This window comes from Populus alba, chromosome 10 (genome assembly GCF_005239225.2).
Source record: "Populus alba chromosome 10, ASM523922v2, whole genome shotgun sequence".
NCBI classification, from domain to species: Eukaryota; Viridiplantae; Streptophyta; class Magnoliopsida; order Malpighiales; family Salicaceae; genus Populus; species Populus alba.
Genome location: NC_133293.1, coordinates 13,352,854 through 13,365,825, shown reverse-complemented (window position 1 = coordinate 13,365,825; position 12,972 = coordinate 13,352,854). Strand labels below are relative to the sequence as shown.

Below are 12,972 nucleotides of genomic sequence, written 5' to 3'. Positions count from 1 at the left end.
GACTTTGACGGTCTCAGGTTCTTATAGTGAATGGTTCAGGCAACAATTGTTTGTAATAAGGCGCGAGAAATGAAGGATGACGCTAGCAAGCAATTAATCGAGACATATATGAGATAAACGTGATGGTCAATAGTGAAAACACCTGGTCTTGGGTAGTAAATAAAAACTAATTAATAGTGCATTTGGCATAACTTTAAAATTATAATTTTTAATTTTGAGTTGTTTTTTATAAGTAATTTATGACAAAAATGGTTAAATTAGAAATATGTTTGATAAATAATGATTGAAATCATTTTATCATTTTTATTCAAATCAAAATTAATCTTAACCAATCATGGTTAAATTAGAAATATGTTTGATAAATAATTTTGTTTTTTTATAAATAAAAAAAGAGTATCTCGGGCTTGTCTACTACTCTCTCCATAGCAGACACGAGTATCTCAGGTTTGCCCATGCTCACCACAGTTACCTACCAGGGCAACGTGAACATGTAATTCAAGCAAGTTGAAGAGGAATTAAGACAACAAATATGAAAATATAAGAACTTGATATTCGGTTTTTAAACCAAAGGCATTAATTAATTAGTTAACTAAAAAATACAAGAATTGTAAAATATACTAAAACGAATCAGTGTTTTACTGTGGACTGCACTGTGCAGTCCACAGTAAAACACTGATCCCTGCTACTTTCCGGTGTTTTTTTTTTTTTTTTTTTTCTGCTTCTGCTTTTGCTTTTTTTTTTTTAAAAGCTTTTTTTTTCTTTATTTTTTTTAACTGAGCTGAATTTTATTTTTTTTTACTTTTTTCTTTTTTATTTTTTTTTCTTTGTTTTTTTTAATGGATATTTTTTAAAAAATTTGATTTTGTTAATGTTGAATTTTGTTGTATCTCGAACTTTTATAACATGTATTCCGGGCTTAACGAGTTAACCCAAATTTTTTTTTATGGTTTTTCTTTTTAATTAATGTTTTTGTTTAATTAATTATGGTTTAACCTGGTTTCATAGGCTAACCAAATTAATTATGGGTTAACCCGTTAATTTTTTTTTACGCAATTATCAAACTTTCATGACGTGAGTCCCAGGTTTGACGGGTTAACTTGGTTTAAGGGTTAACCCAATTAATTCAGATTTTTTTTTTACTCTTTTTTTTCATCTTTTATTTGTTTTTTTTTTTAATGGATATTTTAAAAAAAAATTGTTAATGTTAAATTTTTTTCTATCTCAAACTTTTATAACACGCATTCCAGGTTTAATGGGTTAACTCAATTTTTTTTTCAGGTTTTTTTTTTTTAATTAATTTTTTTATTTTCACAGTAAAACACTGATTTCTTAGGTCTTTTTTTTTAAGTTGTCTTAGTTTTTTTTAGCTTTTTTTTAATGTTTTTTGGGATTTTTTTTTGCTTCTTCCTTTGTCTTTTTTTTTTTTAACAAATTTTTTTTGTTTAATTTAGTTTATTAATGTTTAATTTTTTTATTTAGTTGTCAGATTTTTATGACACATTTATCAGATTGAACGGGTTAACTTGGTTTGACAAGTTAAAATATAATTTTTTTTTTTGCTTTTTATTTGTTTTAATTAATTTTTTTCGTTTAGTTTGTTAATATTAAATTTCTTTCTATTTAGTTATTAGACTTTCATGACACATATCCCGAGTTTCACGGGTGAACCCAGTTAATTCCGGGTTGACCCGTCAATTTTTTTTATTATTATTTTCATAAATGTTTTTTTTTTAAATTTAGTTTGTTAATATTAAATTTTTTTTATTTAGTTATCAGACTTTCATGACATAGATCCTGGATTTAACGGGTTAGCATGGTTTGACGAGGTAACCCGGATTTTTTTTCTTTTTAATTAATTAATTTTTGTTTAGTTTAGTTTGTTAATTAGTTACCAAACATTCATGACACAGATTCCAGGTTAACTTGGTTTGACAAATTAACTTGAAATTTTTTTTTCTTTTTTTTTTTTTTTTTTAATTATTTTTTTCATTTAGTTTAGTTTGTTAATGTTAAATTTCTTTATATTTAGTTTTTTTCTTCTTAGAGGTTTTTTTTCTTTTCTTTTTTCTTTTCAATTAATTTAGTTTATTAATATTAATTTTTTTTCTAAGTAGTTTTCGGTTGATGCCTTTAGTTTTTTTTTTTTTGTTGTTGTTTTTATGCCTTTGATTGTGGACTGCACAGTGAAGTTCACAGTGAAAAGGTTGATGCCTTTTGTTTTTTTAATTAATTTTTTTCATTTAATTTAAATTGTTAATGTTAAATTTTTTTCTATTTAGTTATCAAACTTTCATTACATGAATTCTGAGTTTGACATGTTAACCTGGTTTGACGAGTTAGCCCAATTAATTATGGGTTAACCCATTAATTTGTTTTTTTTTAATTATCAAACTTTCATGATGCGAATTCAAGGTATGACGGGTTAACTTGGTTTGAAGGGTTAACCCAATTAATTCATATATTTTTTTTCTTTTTTCTCATAAGTTTTTTTCTTCCTGTTGGTTTTTTTTTAACTAATCTATTTAATTATCATACTTTTATGGCATGACCTTACAGCCAGACCCACGTCCAATGCTATTGGATCTGGTATTGTTGTCCAAATACTTTTATGCTAAGGGTTAACCTAAGTTTAATGTTATTATTAATATTATAAATATTATTCTTGGATCAGGGGATGTAACCAAAACCGAGACTCTTGGGTATAACTTTATAAAAAAAACCTAACACTTTTAAATCTTGGCTATTTTTGAAATGCAAAAAATAATTAACCCGCGGCATCGCGCGGGGTATGTAACTAGTTTTATTCTAAAAAGAAACCAACATCCTTATCTCGAGCCATGTGATTGGCCTGCATGTGGTCTTGCTAGGACTACTTTCCTTGTAAATTACTGTAGGCCATGGTTGAGGCCTGATGGGCTGTCGAAATAAAGAATATGGAGGCAGCATGAATGCATAGGATTGCCGTAAAAAGATGCTAGCTTCATTTCAAATTTCAATTGCTCGACAAATAGTTATAAAAACTAGAAAATTATTTAATCGTTTATAAAGTGTTTAAAAGTGTAATAACAATTATTTTTTAAAATATTTTTCTCTTAAAAATATATTAAAATAATAATTTTTTAATATTATTAAAATTATTTTTGATATTAATATATTAAAAATATATAAAAACATAAAAAAATATTATTTAAAAAAAATCAAATCAAATCAAATTTGAAAAAAAAGATATATTATGCTAATGTCATATCATTTTTTTTTATCTAAAAATACTCATTATATTTAATTATTTATGTTAGTCAAAGTTTAGGATATTTCCAAGTATATGTTCGATCGGAGACATACATATGCCATCAACTATAAGCTACGATAAATACAACAAGTAAGATTTAGACTCTCATGGGTGAGCTATTTACATGGCTCTCTCAATAATTTTTGTTTTTTTTTAGCATCTATAAATATGCTACTAGTCATTTGGAAGGAGGACAACCATGATCCATTGCTTCCCTATGCTACGTAGGAAGTATGGATTTAGCTTTTTTTCTTTTATTTTTATAAGTAGATATGAATTTTTTTTTATCAAATATCTTTATTTTTGTATTTAAAAAAAAAAACTGGAAAAAATTTAATTTTTTTATTTGTTTTAAATTAATATATTTTTTATTTCTAGATTATTTTGATGTGTTGATGTAAATAATATTTTTATAAAATAAAAAAAATATTATTTTAATATATTTTTAAATAAAAAATATTTTAAAAAACAAATATTATAACATTTATAAACAATCGGTGTACGCGTGTAGGCTCCATATTTCGGCTGCAGAAACACAGCATGACAAGCATTGTTTTCGTTCCAAATTTGTGATGAACTAATTACAAGAGCTATGTTTTGTATGGGCTATTTAACATGTAATAATGTATCCGAGGGCTTTAGTCTAATTTTAAAGAAATCTGTATGCACTCAAAATCATAAATTCGTTTCACTACTGATCATGAACAGCGTGTGAGAACGAGCCTTTCTCGGCCCCACAGCCCCCATGCCAGCCTGTTTGCTCCAAGGAAAAAAAAACAAGAAGCAACGTTTTAATCTAGGCTCGTCAATATACGAGAAGGATGAAGTTTCCCTCGGTTTAAGACATATGTTGTCCCTATAGCTCTTCAAAATGTTTAATCTGGTCCCTCTACTTGATACGTTTTTATTAATTAAATCCTTGCTCTATGATTAATGTAAGCCATCTACCTAACAACATGTTTAATTTGGTGCTGTTAGTAGTATTTTTTTTCTTCGAACTATCCTGGATGAGTGGCACAGATAAATAAAATACAAAAAGAAAAAGAAAAATATTCATTGAGGTTTAAAAACCAACAAAAGGAAAACGTTAGCATAAAGAACGTGTTCTATCTTTTTTTTTTTTTTTTTTAATTGTAATGGTATTTTTAAAACAGCTCACATGTTAATTGAATTTTTTTTTTTTTACATTAATGGTTTTTTAACCCATACGACTTAGCCCTCGTGATTGGAAATCTATAACTCAGTCCTTTGACTATTGTTGACTAATGTTCCATTAAAACATTTGTTGTTGCTGTTGTTGTTTTTTTTTTTTTCTTTAAATTTTTAAGGTACCCTTTGACCTCTTTAATTAAAAAACCTTGAGGATTAAGTTATAAAAACCAGAAAAATTATCTGGTGTTTAAAAATATAATAATAGTTGTGTTTTTAAAGTTTTTGTAGCTCAAAAATATATTAAAATAATATTTATTTAATATTATAAAAATTATTTTTGACATTAACGTGTTAAAATAATATTAAAATATAAAAAATATTAATTAAAAAAATATAAAAAAATAAATTAAAAAAAAAAACAATGCATTATACCAATTTCACATCATCTTTTTTATCTGAAAATACTCATTATATTTATGTTAGTCAAAGTTTAGGATATTTCCAAGTATATATTCGATCAGAGACATACATATGCCATTGACTACGATAAATATAATAAGTCAAATTTAAACTCTCATAAAAGAGTTATTTATATATATTAGGTAAACATGCTAGACTACTTGTTTTATCCAAAGTTATCTCAAAATAAAAAAAATTTGTTTCACTGCAGAGCGAGATGGACATATCCAATAGTATAAATAAGAGTAGTTATTTCTCAATTATTCATTAAATTTTTAATTTGAGTGGCTAAAGTTTGATCAAGTTTACCTAAATTTTATTAAAATAATTTTTTACATGCTGGGGCTTAATTGCAAAAAAAATGATCTGGAGACTAAGGCGTGGCACCATAAAATTAAAGCATCAGAATATTTCCTTTCGGGACAAGAATATCATAAAAATAACAAATAGGGACTAAAATAAATTATTGGAAAAATTAAGGGACTAAAATAACTTATGCGGAAACTTTATTTAGTTAAGAAGCACATGTATTTGTCTATGACAGTGAGATTCAGTATAATCTCATTTTACTGTGCTGTCTAATTCAGTTCATTCCATTTCTTGTCACCGTGATGTCCGGCGTCCAGAACGAACCCTTCATTTAGTTAGCATCTATCATGCTGGCTTTAGTTATGAGATCAAGAATGTATTTACTGAGTAAAGGAAAGAACATTACTGTTTTGGGAAACATGAAACTCCAAAGAAAAAATTGAGATGCTTCGTGCTCTCCAGAGAAAATTTATAGCTTATTTTGTATCATGATAGATTTTTTTATAAAAAATACTTTTTATTTAAAAATATATTAAAATAATATATGTGTATATTATTTCCCATTCAAAACGCAAAACAAAAACAAACCCTGCAGTAAAAAGTGTTAATATTCATCCTTCTTTAATGAAAAATACGAATAAAGTATTCTAGCAAAGCACCATTTTTTTTTTCTCTATCGTTAGTTTGAAAAAAGAAAAAAACAAAAGCACTTCCCTGAGGATCCCATTCATTCCCTTCCAAAAATACTTGCCAGAAGGCTAAAACTCGTACCTCTTCAATTCAGTGTTTCTTCCACGTCTAAGAGCAACCGGGTCCAAAAAAATTCAGTCCTAATAACCCTTCAAAGGGGCCACCCCCACCACGAAAACATAGCCCTCTCGGTCAATGTATTGCAATAGAGAGAAGGGGCTCGTGTTTTCTCTCTCTTACATATACCTATAGGTATATATATTGATTGATGTAGTCTTGTAGATATAGATCTGCCATGGTGATTTGGTTTTGTTTTGTAGAATTCTTAGAATTGTACTGAGGTTTCAAAGATGACTGGAGGTGGGGAAGCTTCCCATAAGCGAAGCCCCAGGGAGTTAGCATGCCATGCTGGTGCTGGTGCCTCCGCAGGTCTGCTTGATAAAGCTCAAGACTTTTGATTGATAATGTTTTGTTTGCGATTTTAATTTGTGGGTTTTATGTCTAATTCAAGAAATCACAAGAACTTTTGTTTATTGGTTGGTGCATGCAAGTTTAGGTGATTAAAGATTGGATAATTTCTGCAGGATTATATAGTTGATTCTTCTTGCAGGTGTTATTGCAGCCACGTTTATGTGCCCATTGGATGTGATCAAGACAAGGTTACAAGTCCACGGCTTGCCTCCCAATTCAGGTCAAGGAGGTATGTAAGATTTTGTGCTCTTGAATATAATGTTTTATGATAATCCTTTGAAAAACTATGAATTGGTCAACTTATAAGCATCCATGGTGCACATTCTGGGGATATGTTTTGAGATTGAATTGCTTTTTAGATATTTAGACGAGTGAAGACTGCACCTTTTTAAGAAACAGAAGGCTAAATAGCTTTGACAAGGAACTTAATAGGAACATGAACCCTGATTTTTTGTTTATGACTAAACTGAGATAATGAGTGGTAATTTTTTTTCTACAGGTGCTTGTTTGTTGGTTTATAATATATTTTTAGTTTTAAGTACTAAGGCAGTCCATAAAGTGTAACGATTATGTCATCTGTTTCAATGGGAAACTTCTGACTTCCTTCCTCCATCTTCTCGACCTTTTCCCCTAAACATGCATGCATTGTCTTCCCTATTTGTCCTACGCAATCATTATTAACTGGTAATTGTGACATTCAGAGTATATTGGATTGCCATCATTTCTTAGATGAACTAGAAAATATGATTATTCTCCAAATACGAGATGGATAGTGCAGTTTCCTTGCTTATTGATTTAAACCCATTCTTGTGCTCTTCCGTGCCCTCTATGCTCAGGTAGTATCATCATATCAAATCTTCAACACATTGTCAGAACTGAAGGTTTTAAGGGATTGTATCGTGGGCTCTCTCCAACAATAATGGCACTTCTTTCGAACTGGGCTGTGAGTATTGCCTATGTTGCTTTATAATTTTTGTTTTTATAGATAGATGCTTGAAAGACACTACGGTGCTTACAGTGTGATTAGTTGGGCTAAAATGTAATGTCTGTGATCTAGGACTTAAAGTGTGGATTTTCTGAATCCACCTTGTCCCAAGCTTGCCTCTTTGGTTCTTCCTTGTGTTCTTGTGGAGAATTTTAATGTTGGGGAATAGGAAATCTGGTTTTATTTTCCAATGAATGGAAAATAATTGTTGACATGTCTGCAGAAAGAAGACAATGATCAATAAGAAGCCATCATCCTATCCATCTTGATTGAAGAAATATATAATGAAAACACCCTCTAAATTCCAGGGCATAGATTATCTCTGGGATTGATCAAATCGAACTGTGTTAAATTACTTTTTTTTCTCTCAAGACAAACACATGCAGAACTACCACCTTATGTGCTCTTCACATTTCCTGTACTGACAAATGTGTTCATTTCATTTGTAGGTGTATTTCACACTTTATGAGCCACTTAAAGGCATCCTTTCAAATGGTTGGTTTTTCTAAGAGTTTCTTACTTGAAAATTATGTGTTGGTCTTCTTTTGAGTTCACATGAGAAACCTTGTTCTATTGATATTCTCTCTGAGATTGAAGAATGTCAAGTACTGTTCTTATTTTGATTTATTCTAAAATCTTATGTTCTCATATTGTAGAGGATGGGGATAGCCCACTCTCAGTCGGTGCAAACATGGTAGCTGCTGCTGGTGCTGGAGCTGCCACATCCATTGCAACAAATCCATTGTGGGTTGTGAAAACCAGACTCCAGGTAAGTCAGCATGGTTATGAATCTGATTTCCTCTGAATATGTATATTTGTTAAGATCACAATGGTTCTATCGCATGTCAACTATAATTGCTGCCTGCTAAATTGTTGAAGGCTTCTATCAAAACTTCACTGTAGTTTTTGATTTGACAAATGTATATGCACATGTTTTGATTGGAAAGGACTTTCTAGCTGCACTTGGTTTAAGCTGCTGCCTTGCCAGAGTTCATAGCTGAATTGGGACAACCATGTTGTTATATATTTTAGTCTCGCAGAAGTATCTAAACCTGGTCATAACTGGAGAGTGGGTAGAGTTCTGAGGATCAAACTCCTCATCAATTCTAGCAGGATACTTGACCCAAGCAAGCATACATCTTCAAACTTCAAAATAAGAGAAGAAACTTCAGTCAACACTATTTAACATTATGTTTCCCTTGTATATTTAGTTATTCTTAGACCCTAAACAGTCAATGTGTGCGACAAACTTTCTTTTCTATATTCTGATTAGCTAGGATGCCTGATGATTCTTTGCTTGGATGTCTGGGTACTCTGATATTACATGTGAACAACAACTGTTACTCTGCATAGCTTATAATCGATTAATAATTGTTGCACCATTGCTGTTCCACTTCAGATATTCATTTGTTTTTCTTCTCTTTTAGACTCAAGGAATGAGGCCAAGTGTGGTTCCTTACAAAAGCGTACTTTCTGCTTTGAGGCGGATTAAACAAGAGGAAGGCATGCTAGGCTTGTATAGGTCTGGTGTAAACTCTTAATTTTGATTCAGCTTTCTTCATTAAGCTTTTAATTGCTGAAGGAATCGATGTGAAAGTACATTTCTGTAATATTTAAGCCCCTTTATGTCTATAATGTTTTGCAAGCATTTGTGCTATTGTTTTAAGATGATTAGAAAATCTTCTTCTCATGATTTGGTTTCATAATGCTGCATTCTTTTTCTGAAACAGTGGGATTTTGCCTTCTTTGGCTGGGATAAGTCATGTTGCAATTCAATTTCCAGCATATGAAAAGATCAAGTGTTACATGGCAAAGAAGGGTATTGTTTATTATCTTCTACTTTCTGGGTTTTCAGTCCAACTTCTGTAATTATATTCAAACAGCTCTGATTATACTATTTTGAAGTTCTCAGGCAATACAACTGTTAATAATCTAAGCCCCGGGGATGTTGCAATTGCCTCTTCAGTATCCAAAGTACTTGCCTCTGTACTGACTTATCCACATGAGGTACGCTTTGACATGGCACTTTACTCTAGTGAGGGTTTATCTCCCATGAAAACTCCACCCCCTTCCTGTGTGTGCTTGTCTATTGTTATAATATCTTAATGTCAAATACCAGGTGGTGCGTTCAAGACTTCAAGAGCAAGGGCAGCTCAGAAATTCTGAGACCCATTATGCCGGTGTTGTTGATTGCATTAAGAAAGTGTTCCAAAAGGAAGGTTTTCGTGGATTTTACCGTGGCTGTGCAACTAACTTAATGAGAACGACTCCATCTGCTGTGATTACATTTACCAGTTATGAGATGATACACAAGTTCTTCGAGCGCATTCTGCTTCCTGACAAGAAGCATTCACATGCCCAGACTAAATCCAATGACCGTGCCAAACCTCAGCAGGAGATCAACGGAAATGTTAATAGTAACAACACCGTTTCAGGGCAATCACAAACCCAACCAAATAAGTCTATTCCTTTGGGAAACAAAGAGCAGCTACCTGCTGCGCATTGATTGGTGCTGTTTCTTTACAACATCCCTGTTGGGGAAATTCTCAACAGAAAATGAAATGGACAAGTTAAACGTGAAGGTATAAAAAAATGCAAAATTCTCTCTCCAAAATTTTGATTTATTTTTTTGTAAGGTAAGGTAAGGCCTAAGTTGGTTGATTCAGTCTTTTTTTTTTTTCCCTGTTTTCCGTCCGCGGGCCGTTTATACTTCGTTTAGTTTTCAATTCCTGACTTCCGCATTGGACGTTGGGGATGATCAAAGGATTTGATGATGTGCATGCGTGGACCAGGCATTGTAGACATTTCCATCCTGTTAACTTTACTTAGGGGAGCAAAAGGATATCATGGTTAGATTTGGATGAGCAGGTGTTTAGAATCTTGACTTGTAGTGCATGCAATGTGTATATTTCGCTTGTTGTCAAGCTTGTAACTTGTTAGTTCTTCAGATCAATTCGAGAGTAGAGTTTAGTTAAAACAAGTTAATCTTGAGACCAGATAACAGTAGCAGCATCAATATAGCAGAGGGCCAGGAAGCTTCCTGTAGGCAAAAACGCTGCAAAATTAGAGAACACAGAATGCTAAAACGAGGCTGTCAGACTAATCATATATTCGGTGAAAGATGATGTTTCTTGTACCAATTGAAGTGAAAATATAATACAAGGGCGCCAAATTTAGTTTTAATGGAGGAGTGGAAGAAGCACGACATCTCCCACAGGCATCTTCATTGTCGAGCTTTTTTTTTTTATATATATTATTTTTTTTAATTATTTCTTGCGTGAGGTTGCCCTCATCCTCTACCTTTTCTTCCCATGTTATGATCGGGTCCCATACCCTGTTCTTTCCCCTACCTAGTCCAACCCACTTTCACTTTCTCCTGCACACCTTCTAAAGTGTTCAACACTCAAATTCAGCATGCCATTTTCATTTCACTTTTCCAATGCTCTTCTTTTTTCCTTCCTTTACATGCTATTCTCCGCCAGCAAAATTCAATATAATGCTTCAGAGTAACAAGATAAATAACCGTGTCAAGAAGCAAGCTTTGGAGAGAGAGAGACTTCCTCACTACCGATTATTTATGATTAAAAATCTTCAACAACGCAATAAGTACAGGAATGTTAACAGACCATGCATCATCTAATTCTGATATTATTTTTGAGAGAGTATTTGGAAGATTTAAGCACCTGGGACCTATGAAAAACAGAACGCCACTCCAATCCGATGTATGAAACTGAATGCACCGATATATTTGATCTAAAATAAATAAAAGAAAACAAAGAAAGGAGGAAGAAAGAAAGAAAGAAAGAATGGAGGAAGAAAAAGGTTAACTGTAATCATAACTGAATTTGAGAAATTCAGTATTTCATTTGCGTAGTTAAATCATATTGCCCCTCTACATCACTAACTCATATCGGCAAATAGAAACACTCTCTCTTTCTATCTCTCTTTTTTCTTCTTCTTTTTTTTTAACCCAAAAAAATTGGATTAATACCAAAATTATTTACTAGCACTTCAGTAACAGTAGAAAACCCCTGACATGGCAGTTAAAATCAAATTAACATTGAAGTTCCTCAGTCTCCGGGATAGCAACAAGCATGGGCCGCCAAGCTCTCCTCAAAATAGACCGGTGTCTAAGCCCGATCCAACCGGGTCTAGGCGACCCCGGTCCATCCCCTAAACCGTTAACTTTCATCCTATACACATCGCACTTACCTCCAAATCCTCCAATCACATCTTCCCTCTCTTCTCCTCTCTTTCCCTCTTCTAATTCATCATCAAACGACATCGCCGAAGATATAAACAAGTCCTTCAAAGTGTCTCTCTTTCTCTCCGGCAACGGCGCCACCGGGTGAATCGGCGGTAGCTGTGGTTCCTGGCGACGAGGAGAGCGGCGTCCGAGGAGCATCCGGAGTGTGGTTTTACGGCGCTGGGGAAGGTGGACAACTGGACTCGTTCTCGGGCTTCGTGTTGGACTCTGTGCAACGCCGCATTGTGTTGCTAGAAGCTTGAATTTCTGCAACGTCGCCATTGTTGGCAGGTTCCTCCCTCGTTGTCTCTTAATTTGTTCGCTCTCTATATCTGATTTGTCTGTCTATTTAAGTTACCTGAAATTTCGGTGGAAATTTTTGAATTTAAAATAAAAATAGGGAGTATCTATCAATGTCAGTGCGATGGTAATAATGATGTTTGTGTGTTTGTGGTTTTGCTTGAAAGAAAGAGGAAAGGATCAGTTTTGGAAATCTCCAATTCTCTACTTTAGTTTTCTTAAAGTGCGTGCTTCCTTCCTTCCTTCCTTCCCTCCTTTGAATGGAATATCTTGGAAAATGAGAAAATTATTTTGTCTTCATAGATTAGAAGAGGGCTTTGGAAAAGTCTGTTTTGTCCTTTGCTTTGCTTTGTAGACAAAACAGATCGAAGAGTCAACACATGGACAAAATCTCAAAGAAGACAGAAATAGATATAAATAGTGAAGAAATATCAACGGGAGATTTTTTTTTTTTTTTACGGGTGATAATTTTTTTTTATTTGTCTTATTTTTTAAATGGATCATACACCACTGGTTATTCTCTCTAAACATACATCATAATTTTTATTTTTTTTTTATCATAAAAAATATAGTTTCCTTGATAAGTGTTAACAACTCATTAAACGAACAAGGCCATCTTCCCAAATGCTCATTACTAATTATTATCATTAGGTAAAATTCCTAAATTTATCACGGTCTATCTTATTTATTTATTTATTTTTAAAATTCATTCAATTAACCTATATGTTCTTTTTTTGAATGTATTAAATATTAACACACAATTAATAACTCAAGTTTCAATATTAAAAAATGTATTTGACAATCCACCGCAAGATAACTAATGAACTATTCATTTATGTATGTTTGTATCATCAAATAAATTATTTTAGAAAAATATGTTTTCATAGAACAGCTTATATAACTATATAAAAGTCATCTTAAATAAAAATTATTTTATATTATCATAACTTCATGCATGTTAGCATCAAGATTAGACAGAAGTCAGCTATATATTAGATCAAGCGAGTAAATTTAGATGTTTCATCTAATTATTATTATTATTTTAAGTCCCACCAGCATGAGTATTTTTTC

At 32.0% G+C, this 12,972-nt stretch overlaps 3 protein-coding genes across 7 annotated transcripts in view; 2 read left to right on the top strand and 1 right to left on the bottom strand.

Annotated features, from left to right (window-relative positions):
- LOC118045340 (uncharacterized) overlaps window positions 1-12,972 on the top strand; it is a 74,231-nt gene that overhangs the window by 30,971 nt on the left and 30,288 nt on the right. The gene's annotated exons all lie outside the window — the stretch shown is intronic.
- Window positions 5,882-10,335, top strand: LOC118045270 (nicotinamide adenine dinucleotide transporter 1, chloroplastic). Of its 4 annotated transcripts, none has more exons than XR_004686951.2 (10): window positions 5,882-6,328; window positions 6,510-6,599; window positions 7,207-7,313; window positions 7,805-7,850; window positions 8,012-8,124; window positions 8,783-8,877; window positions 9,086-9,174; window positions 9,268-9,362; window positions 9,475-9,937; window positions 10,075-10,335. XR_004686951.2 is itself a non-coding variant. In XM_035053866.2 (10 exons), exons 2-10 carry the CDS (start codon window positions 6,250-6,252, stop codon window positions 9,859-9,861), a joined length of 1,101 nt encoding a protein of 366 aa, XP_034909757.1. In that variant the 5' UTR covers window positions 5,882-6,151; window positions 6,220-6,249; the 3' UTR covers window positions 9,862-10,335. The 4 variants fall into 4 exon arrangements, 3 of the variants coding, with proteins under 3 accessions (XP_034909757.1, XP_073268100.1, XP_034909750.1); XM_035053866.2 differs by having other exon boundaries at window positions 5,882-6,151; window positions 6,220-6,328; window positions 9,475-10,335; XM_073411999.1 differs by having other exon boundaries at window positions 5,882-6,151; window positions 9,475-10,335.
- Window positions 11,079-12,370, bottom strand: LOC118045291 (uncharacterized). Its single transcript, XM_035053890.2, has one exon. The coding sequence runs from the start codon at window positions 11,881-11,883 to the stop codon at window positions 11,410-11,412; it is 474 nt and encodes a 157-aa protein (XP_034909781.1). The 5' UTR covers window positions 11,884-12,370; the 3' UTR covers window positions 11,079-11,409.

Bases quoted from the DNA above. Each gene is read 5' to 3' on its own strand.
- LOC118045270 (XM_035053866.2), top strand. From the start codon at position 6,250: ATGACTGGAGGTGGGGAAGCTTCCCATAAGCGAAGCCCCAGGGAGTTA. The intron at 6,329-6,509 runs GTCTGCTTGATA...TTCTTCTTGCAG, and splicing joins TGGTGCTGGTGCCTCCGCAG to GTGTTATTGCAGCCACGTTT. The intron at 6,600-7,206 runs GTATGTAAGATT...CTCTATGCTCAG, and splicing joins TCCCAATTCAGGTCAAGGAG to GTAGTATCATCATATCAAAT.
- LOC118045291 (XM_035053890.2), bottom strand. From the start codon at position 11,883: ATGGCGACGTTGCAGAAATTCAAGCTTCTAGCAACACAATGCGGCGTT.